At 38.2% G+C, this 10,973-nt stretch overlaps 1 protein-coding gene across 1 annotated transcript in view; it reads left to right on the forward strand.

Moving 5' to 3' along the window:
* LOC121321973 (parathyroid hormone 2 receptor-like) overlaps positions 1–2,918 on the forward strand; it is a 40,010-nt gene extending 37,092 nt beyond the window's left edge. The window contains exons 12-13 of the mRNA XM_041261358.1: positions 1,191–1,232; positions 2,526–2,918. Of these exons, the coding sequence (XP_041117292.1) occupies positions 1,191–1,232; positions 2,526–2,918 (435 nt within the window). The remainder of the gene's footprint in view (positions 1–1,190; positions 1,233–2,525) is intronic.
* Positions 2,919–10,973: the final 8,055 nt, after the last annotated feature.

Here is a 10,973-nt window from a genome sequence, read left to right on the forward strand (position 1 = left end):
AAAAATTTGATGTAACTGATATATAGTAATTCGATTTTTTTTTTTTTGTGACATGTAAAATGTTCACTTTTCGATTTCCTGCTCAAAATGTATGTCATAAACCTATTTCATCACTTACATGTAATTTTTTTATGTAAAAGAATTTCATAATAATTTTTTTCTGCAGCGAGATGCCTCCACATGCATGCGCTGACAAATAATTAACATTTGTCTTGACAAGCTTTAAAAATAAAAAAAGATCCACCCACATAAACTGTTTAACCTATGATGTAGCTGCCTGTGGCATATACAGTATACCTGTATAATATATATGTGTGTGTGTGTATGTGTGTGTGTGTGTGTGTGTGTGTGTGTGTGTGTGTGTGTGTGTGACTCACTAAAAACACATTGGATAAAATGATTAGGAAATGCTGGTCATCTTGAACCTTTTACACAAAGTGCAATACCACTCCACTCTCTATTTTACATGGAATTTCATTCATACCCCATTGAGACCTGTGAAAATGTCAAGTAAAAAGAAAGCATGAATATGATTCAAACCATAAATGCCATACCGTTCTGCTGGCCTACATCTGCCACAGCGCTGGGGAATCCAGTGGTGCTCTTTTCATTTCATATCTATTTCTATATATAGCTATATATATATATATATATATATATATATATATATATATATATATATATATATATATATATATGCTATATAGACCGTGCTCCTTCCCAACATTTATTTTTCAGAGGCTTACAAAATAAATCTCTCAGCTTTAAGATTATGGACTGTGGTTCTTCACGGGTACACAATGAAACCTGATACATTGGGCTTCGCCACTTTTAGTTTCATGATCCAAGTATCCAAATTCAATAGGAAAGTATCAGGTATGATTGACACTTGTTTCATTAGCTATGATTTCCCCCAGCTTGGAAATCTCTGCTCAGCACGTATTTGGGCAGCTGCTGGTCAGAAGCAGAGAATATAAGTATCAAGTAGCTAAGCCTCTGCAACTTGTTGCACAATTTGATCTGTTTCATGATGTTTCAATAAGGAACTGGAGATGAACATGCTGCTCTAAAAGGAGAGCATTTTATTTTGTGAGCCCTTGAAAAACAAATGTGACTAAGGAGAAAGCCTACTAGTAAAGTTGCCTGATATTAAAACAGCCATACATAATGTGCACCGCGTTCTGTTTCAGGGTTTCTTTGTGTCTATCATCTATTGCTACTGCAACGGAGAAGTGAGTCATTTTCTTTTCATGAATGCATGCTTCTGGACTTCGTCTTTTCACACTGTATTGAATATTATGTAAATTGTGCTGAACATTCCTGCTCCAGTAATATTAGGGATGCACAGCAGATTCTCACTAAACCAAACCAGATTGCAATCTGCATCATAATAGAAAAATCCCTGGTCTGCTATTTTATATGCTTAATTAAGCATGGCTATTTTGGACTGTGATAAAGACGCTTGCTTGCGTTGTGTGATGTTGCCAGTTCAAGCCCAGCCTCTGCCCTGTTACAAATGCACAGACAACTGTAATTGTTTTGCAGAGTCACAGTATCATTTTGATGTTGAAGTTTGGCTTCTATCAACTTTGACTCTGATATTGTGTTTCATTTTACAGGTCATTTCAGAATGCCAGGGTCGAGATTAGCTTTAGTAACTTGCAATACAATTGTCATTAACATTGATTACTGCCGGGAAAAAAACCCACCAATTACAAAACATAAACAATTAATGAAAAAAAAAAAATAACAGCTTGAGACTACTTATAAGCTGTAGTTGTTTATTTCTGTTTCATTTACTTTTTTTGCATTTTTCCTTTTGAAACAAATGGTGCTATTGATCAGAACACTGACACTGGCCCATATTTTTCTTCTTGATTGATTGATTGGGGTCAATGCATCCACACACTAATATACTGACCCATCTCATCAGTTGCAGCCTGAACAAGTGAAAGCCTCCCTACACCTGGTTTGTGTTGCTTGAGTTGGGTCGATTTGAAAATGATTTGCTCATCTGATACTCAAGTGATAACAATTTATGCTGGATGGAATTAACAGTGCCATGTCAAGATCAGCCTAAAACAGTTTAGAAGCTAGTAGTGACAGAATACTCAATAAGGCTAATAATAATAATAAGAAGAAGAAGAAAAATAGTAATGAGAATAATAAACTTGAGAACCATTGACTTAATCTTCTAAATATTGAAACCTAGACTTCCCCTTGTTCTCCTTATTCTAGTTCCCTGCAGTGTTCTGCAACCTCTTTACAGTGATGCCTGGGGACACAAGAGCGGTCTGCCCTTTACCCTTAGTCAGGAATATTACTGTAGACTGTGCCAAACTTGCTGATGCTTTAAGATTGCGGTCTGTTCAATAGATATAAATAGCATTTAAAAAAAACTATAATCCTACAAAAAAAAACAAAAAAAACACCAAATATGTTAAAGAGACTTGTGTACGCTGTCAGATGTTTTAAAATGCTGAGCCTCACGTTTAATTAAATTATTATAATTCATGTTTTTCCAGGTTCAGACAGAAATCAAGAAGACGTGGACCCGCTGGAACCTGGCGCTCGACTGGGAGAGGACCCCCCAGTTCAGCAGCTACCGCTACGGCTCTGTCCTCACCAACCTCAACAACAGCACCAGCAGCCAGTCCCAGCTCGCCCGCGCCTCCCGCACGGCTCTCTTCTCCAGCAGGGTGTACAGGAGCGGACCATCCAGAGCCATCAACAGCCACACCACCCTGCCCGGGTACGTGGTCAGCAACTCGGATCCGGACAGCATGCCGCCCTCCATCCCGGAGGAGACCGATGGGAACGAGGAGAAGCAAGTGGACGACATCTCCCTGAAGGAGCAGCTCCAGCCCATGATGATGAGCAGCAGCTGTGGTGGTGAGGATGATGAAGCAGCGCTGTGAGGGCTTCTCCACGTCAGACCATGGGGCTCTTTAGTCTGACTGAAGACTCTTCTCCACTCTGTAGTGTCAGTTTGACCACTTTGGACTCAGTGGCTAATTTTTTATTTTAGAAATACGTTTGTTATCTAGTGAAAGCACAATCTCCAATCCAGTGTCTCAGTGAAGCTCTAGTTGTGTGTAAGGGTTACCCGCTGTCCTGCTTTCAGAACTAATTAAGAATCATCAAGCTCTGGCTTTGGCTTCTCGTCATGGTGTATCAGTGTGCGCTTGTTCATTGGCAGTGAGCGTTAACCAGCCCAACTGCAAACTGTTTGTGATCAGGTGAATTTGTGACGCAGTATCGAAAAAAGGGCATTTTGAAAAAACTTTCAGACATAATAATGCTATACTAATGCTTCAGACTAGTTAAGGCTGTGTTTGATATTTTCATGTTGGTACACTAATCTGTACCAGTTTTTTTTTATTGTACTGAACTTTCATACCATAATGCACCAGGGGTATTGCAGGACATATTTTCCAATGGCACTTTTTGGGGAGTTGCAAATAAAAATAACAATATTTTAACTGAATGTTTTTGTTTTAATATATATTAAATATATATATATATATATATATATATATATATATATATATATATATATATATATATATATATATATATATATATATATATAAGCAGTAGCAGTAGAAGTAGTATCACTAGCAGTAGCAGTAGAAGTAGTATCTAGCAGTAGCAGTAGAAGTAGTATCTAGCAGTAGTAGTAATGGTAGTATCTCTAGCAGTAGCAGTAGTAGTAGTATATCTAGCAGTAGCAGTAGAAGTAGTATCTAGCAGTAGCAGTAGAAGTAGTATCTAGCAGTAGTAGTAATGGTAGTATCTCTAGCAGTAGCAGTAGAAGTAGTATCTCTAGCAGTAGCAGTAGAAGTAGTATCTAGCAGTAGTAGTAATGGTAGTATCTCTAGCAGTAGCAGTAGTAGTAGTATCTCTAGCAGTAGCAGTAGAAGTAGTATCTAGCAGTAGCAGTAGAAGTAGTATCTCTAGCAGTAGCAGTAGAAGTAGTATCTAGCAGTAGCAGTAGAAGTAGTATCACTAGCAGTAGCAGTAATGGTAGTATCACTAGCAGTAGCAGTAATGGTAGTATCACTAGCAGTAGCAGTAATGGTAGTATCACTAGCAGTAGCAGTAATGGTAGTATCACTAGCAGTAGCAGTAATGGTAGTATCACTAGCAGTAGCAGTAATGGTAGTATCTCTAGCAGTAGCAGTAATGGTAGTATCACTAGCAGTAGCAGTAATGGTAGTATCACTAGCAGTAGCAGTAGTAGTAGTATCTCTAGCAGTAGCAGTAATGGTAGTATCACTAGCAGTAGCAGTAGTAGTAGTATCTCTAGCAGTAGCAGTAGTGGTAGTATCTCTAGCAGTAGCAGTAATGGTAGTATCACTAGCAGTAGCAGTAATGGTAGTATCACTAGCAGTAGCAGTAGTAGTAGTATCTCTAGCAGTAGCAGTAATGGTAGTATCACTAGCAGTAGCAGTAGTAGTAATGCTATGGATATTTGCATGTTGTGCTAACATGCCTGACTGTATATACCTGATCCTCTGTGAGGAAGCTCAGAATGCAATATAAAAGTGCTCAGAATTGATCCCCAAGCCCCATCTCCTCCTGTAAAATGCATTGCATTATTTGGGCCACATGTGTCAATGTCTGCTTACTAGTAAAAAAGAAAGAAAAGAAAATCTGTACAATTATTAATAAATGTTTACAGCCCATCTTTTTTCCCTGTTACTCATTTCTGTATTTCTATTTAAATTCATGTGTCAATGTTTTTCTCGCGAAGCAAAATATCCTCTTAACTTCGGTTCAATGAGCACAACAGTGTATTTAGAATGTTTTTATTTCTTCAACAAAATAAGCAGAATGGAAGGTTTTATTTCACACCCAGTTTGAGCTGTCCAAAGCAATTTAAGGTGTGAAATGCTTGTGGCTTTTCTTCTGATGTGCGCTTCTCATTCAGAAAGGGTAAAGAAAAATAAAGTGGTTTGCAATGAGAACACAGTGACTCAGAGCCAGGGTGCTTATTGCCCTCGGATCTTCATCAGCTGTGAAGATTACCTGGCACCAGTTCAGCTGTGAGGTTGCATCTGCACTGCCTTGTATTCTGTACTGAAGTCAGTGCTACTCACTCAAAGCAGAGATCATTCTGAATTTGAATGTGCTGCACAGCCCACCAAGCACAATGAACAGTAGGTGCATTACTTCTGTCATTGTGCAACATTATTGTATTATTATTTAAGCGGTTCTTGTGTTATTGTATTATTTATTTATTTATTTATTTCTTAGCAGGCTCCTTTATCCAGGGCAACTTACTACCAAAATATCACAGTACAAAGTATCATATTACAAAATATCACATTATAAAATATCACATTACAGAATCTCGCATTATAGATGAGAGCAGTTATAAAGTATAATACATTCAGTAGCAAAAAAGATCAAATTCAAATAAGATCAAAATAAAGAATACAGTGAATAATTACATTTAAGGGCAAGTTCGACTGAGAGCAGTTAACTTATAGGAAAAATATTTGCTTATATGAGTAAAGTCCAGAAAGATCAATTCCAGCAGAACGTGAATATGGATATCTATAAAAGTGAAATGAAGAACAAGCTACAGGAAAGTTGTATATATTGTAGTTCTAAATGCCAATTTACTGATAAGGCATGACATGCTTTACATGCAGCTTAGGTGTGATGCTTTTGCATCCTGTTTCCCCTGATGATATACAAGTAGAGGGGGCGCTACGAAGCAGAGTTTGGGATCATGAGGGGAGGGGTTATCACACTAATTTGATGTGCTTGACTCAAATTCCAGTAAATGTTGATAGTGTACTGGATCAGAACATTGTCAAACACATTTCCTATGGGGGGTTTGTTTGACCAACCTATATTCCACAGGGATAAGCCCTGACTGGATATTATGAGAGTATTTTATACTGGATTTCATGAAGCCCTGTTGTTATCCTGGCATCACCACTAACAATGGGAGGGTCATGCATTCCAGAGCTGTAAAATATAGGGCTTGCAGGGTTGCCATACACGTGGTTTTAGCTGCAATGAAAATGTGAAACAAAACAGGTTTATATACTTTGTTGTGTGTGTGTGTGTGTGTGTGTGTGTGTGTGTGTGTGTGTGTGTGTGTGTGTGTGTGTGTGCGCACGCATATATATATGGGAAAGATCCACATTTCAGACAAGGGATTTAACTGCAACTAGAATCTCTAGCTTCCATTTCAGCTTCATCTGTTTTGTGGTTATCACATTAAGGATATCCACTTACACTGACAGCACTGAAAATGCCAGTCCTGTTTATCAGTGTGTTAGTAAAATCATTCACCACGGTTCACATCAACAAATGGATCTCTGACCATAGCAAGTGTATAGCAAATATCTTAACAAGCACAGAAGTGTATTCTTATATTGAAACAAGACCATTTGACTCGGACAATGGCTTCACAGCCAACATCTAAGCTGTTTGACATCAGTGACTGGTGAACTACGGCACTTAAAAGAATCAATGGACTGCATTGATTCTACAACTCAGTCAGGAAAACTCATGCGATGGAAAGAACAATATTTTATTCAAGCTTAGACAAAGCTGAAAAGCAGGTGGGGGTTAGGGAGGAGGAGGCGACCTGACGTACAGCAGGGGCGAATGGATTGAGGTAAGATATGAAGCCCTTTCTAGCTGATCATTGGACGTGTTATGGAATGAGATATGAGCCATTTGATTGATTTGTCTGAGCCATTTGTTCTGTAAAGTAAATATTCAAAATATTCTTTTTACATTTTTTTATGTTGTGTCATTACAATATTATATGCTCCATTCCATTTTCTAAAAGAAAGCTGGTTCCTCTCAAAAGCGCATGGCCGATGTATATATGGACCCTTTCCCCACATGCAGGATCAACGAACTCTCCCCTGGGTGCAGAGTGGAGGGGTCCAAATGACACATGTATATATGGGGGCACATTACAGAATAATTTCCTAACTTGCTTTCCTTCTTTTCTTTCATTGCTAGGGTAGGATATTTCCTAACTTGGTATTACAGAAGTGTTTCCAAAGTCACAGGTAGCTATGATTTTGTAAGTGCTCTATCCTATCTTAACTTTAGTAAGGAAATCCTACCTAAGTCGTATCCATTTTCAACTGATCAAGTCTGAATCCAGGGACAACGGTCACGGCTCGCATTATATCTAGTTTTACATTGTCACCAAAGAGAAAACATAATATATTTTATCACTGGTTCCTCTTCTCTTGGATACAGAAACTATATTTCCAGGGAGTTTGTCATTACATTGTTTTAGCTATTCATTCCCTAATGAGAACATGTGTACTGATAGCAAACTAGATGAAGGTTAAATCACAAGACCACCAAAATAATAAACATCTTAAAAAGTGTTACAAACTAACTGTATCATACAGAAAAAAAGGTAACGCTGCCAAACCACGAGCTCAGTAGATTCGTCCTTCGGTAGCTTCTTACACTAACCTTTCTGAAGGGCCGAGAAATAAGGAAGAATACGTGAGACGTCTGTCCCGTTTACCGAAGGTAGGCTTACAGTGTATAATAAAAAGAAAATAACAAAATACATCGCTTCACAAATAAATGAATACATTTTAACCAGATATTGCTTGCTTCTCGATTAACGACCGTACTGTAGCCGAAAGCTAGTTAGCGTGTGTTTGTAACCCCTATGTTATATTTCTAAGTGTCTGATCATGTGTTTTGACAGGCAGTGTTTTTTAATTAGGCTACCTTATATGTAAAAATAGATATGTCAAGTAATTACAGCCCTTAGATCTGTAATTTACAGATATATGTACTTCTTGCATGTATTCTTTGCTCATTTTACTCAAAATAAATGAAGAATTCTCATTACAAGCTATGGATTTTCTTTTTCAAATCTAAGATAGGACAAGTTCCACCTTGTCCTCAATGTTAGAAAAAAAAAAAACTTAGGAAAAGAACAATTTAGCAACGTTCTGTAATACCCTATTTCCTATCTTAACTGAAGACAGGAAAACGAGTTAAGAATCCTTGTTCTGTAATACGAATTCTCCTAAACTGACACTTAAGATGTCCTGTCTCTAAGATGAAGCCACTGCTCAAACTGCTGTAATCTTGTATTCAGAAGAATCCAGACAGATACTTTAGCAATAACTGCAAATATTTCAGTCATAATTCAGATTGTTTTTCTAGCTTCAGCTTCAATGAGTTTGCTAAAATAAAGTGTGGTTAGTTTGCCTGATTTGCATATGTTACTTCAATGCGTTTCCTTATTAGCTCAGGGGACGTCAAGCTGCAAGGTGTCATTCCATGTTAATAATAACATAAAGAGACATTCCGGTCACAAGAACTCTTGAATAATTCAGCAGGAAATCGCACCTTGACAAATTCACACAAATTGCTACAAGGCTCAGCAGCGGTCTAAGTAATATGTATTCATTTTCTACTAATGTAAATCATATAAGGTATGATTTTATATTCTGGCAGAGCAGAGGATCTGCACATGGATGTGTGTGTGGGGGTGTGTGTGTGTGTGTGTGTGTGTGTGTGTGTGTGTGTGTGTGTGTGTGTGTGTGTGTGTGTGTGTGTGTGTGTGTGTGTGTGTGTGTGGAGGAACAGCCTATAGCCAAGATGGCCACTGTTTGCACAGCCATGTAGTTTCAATTGTGTTTAATTATTAGTTTAATTTGAAAAGTGTGGAAAAAAAGTGGGCCATGCTATATAAGACAGAGTGTTTGGAGAGTGTGTAGGAATGTGCAGAGGAAGGGAGAGGGGAGAGTTCAGTGAAGACATTGCCCAACCTGAACAATGACAGAGAGAGAAGGTACCATGATATCCACAGCTTGGGTATTATGTTTATTTGAAGCATTCACTTTTATTCCTGCATTTTGTTTGCTTTTTGTACAGTGAGCGCCGGCACTTCAACTGCAGTTACTTGGCAAATTATTCCAAGGAGAAGCCACTGAACTGGAAAATGCAGACTCCTCTCAGAGAAGTGTTTGTTTCTCTACTTCAGCTGTAACTAACTTTTAAGAATAGTCATCAGATCTGTGAGGCTAGACCTGAGAGGGAAAACCAATTTGTTTCCAGTAAAAGTTAAAAAAAAAAAAATGCTCACACACAATACTGACTTTGAAGGTTTCAGGAGAGAATGAAACTAAACTACTCCAAAGCTTTCCAGGCAATAACAAAGCAGTACCACGCTATAGACTGGACTGGCATTGTTCAATGTAATTTGCTTTGCAGTGTGAATTGCACCCTTGAGGTATATGTTATTTGAGGCTTTTTCAATTTTGTTTTTGGATCAATATTCAGTGCAAGTAGAAGAAGGATCCTGTGGGCTGGTTGTGAGAGCTCCCTGTCGCACCCAAATAAGACTAATGAGCCGACCCTGGATAGGAGAACACAAAATATAAAGTTTAAGAAAAGAGCAACCACTGCACACAGTTACACCACTTTAACAGCACTTTTGAAAGCTAATGTAGTTGTGTGATGGCTCTGCTAAACAGATTTAAAGATAGTGAAAGGTTAACCCCTTCAGGTATATAAAGGTGAGATATCTCTTAGAATAACAAAAGATTTCCCCACCAATTAAAAATCCCCACAGATGTTTATTTACTGCGCAATGCAATCACACATCCAGCATTGGGTTTTGGTTTGTGCTGTTGAATTTTGTGTATGCACAATACTCGTCGGACGATTACTAACATTCCTGTTTGTTTCAGATCCACATCTGAGCAGAATGCACTTTACAGAAACAGTCATTTTGGCTCTGGTGCAACAGAGTTGCATCCCACTCTCTTTGTTATCATGAAAGGAAAGCATTTACTGTGTCATCTTGTTCAGTTTGCGTGTAACGTGTGTAGTTTGAAGGTCTACACTATTACTGGGGTTCATGGCACTGCTCTACTGCAGATAACACTTTGACTGTGCACAGGGAATGGCTGGAGGCAACACTTTCTTGTAAGCATGAACACATGTTGCGAAAGAGGAACTGATTACCTAAAGGTCTTATGATCTTATAACACAGTCTTATGAGGTCTTATGAGAAAAAACAGTCCACAGGGTATAAAGAGACTTTAAAGTTCAGGGCTGTGAAATCTGATCATTGGATATGAATGTCAGTACCTAAGTAGCTTAAAATGTGTGACAGACTTGCAAACAATGTGTCGAGCACAGTCAAAGATAAAGGCAGTCAAGACAATGGTTAATGCTTTGCAGTGCTTTGCTATTGTGTAGGGATATGAAAGGCGTATTTCAGTTTACATTAAGAGTCTCTAATTACTGTGTATTTACATCATGCCATTGTTAACCCTAACCCTAACAGTTGTGTACTGACACAAAGCACGCAAAAAGATTTACACATTAAGTACATTGCAACTATGCATAATAACATTGTAATGGTGTGTAAGTACACATTGATTTACTAAATAGGTATTATGTAAATACACAGTAATTAGAGACACGGTGTAAAGTGTTACCCAACTTTGTATCACTCAACAAAGTTCTGGAGATTGTATAGCAGAGGATGCTCTCGGTATGCTCTCCCTCATGTCCACAGTACTGTCATGACAAGATCATCATTATGATCATTATAATGCTGGTGGCATGTGCTGCACCATTACCAGAATAATTGCGCTGATAATTGCAGAAATATTCAGCTGCCGAGAGATAGTTCCACATGGAGCTAAAAGAGAAAAGCTGCAATTATAATGAAAAGTGATGCAAATAAAACAGATTTGCAGTTCGGGGTGGGGGCTGGATGACAGATTAATTGCTATTTTGAAGACTAATCAGAATTAAACACACAGACTGAGCAGTTTTATTATCCCACTTTGCTGCATTTTGTGCAGCCGCAGGAGGATCAGAATGTTATTTTTTTTAATGACTGATGGGAGAATGGGAACTGCAAAAAGGAACTACAAACATTAGACTGAACACCTGCCATAACACTCTCAGTAGTAATGCGTGCGTCTTTGGGTTATTAA

This window comes from Polyodon spathula, chromosome 10 (genome assembly GCF_017654505.1).
Source record: "Polyodon spathula isolate WHYD16114869_AA chromosome 10, ASM1765450v1, whole genome shotgun sequence".
Lineage (NCBI taxonomy): Eukaryota > Metazoa > Chordata > Actinopteri > Acipenseriformes > Polyodontidae > Polyodon > Polyodon spathula.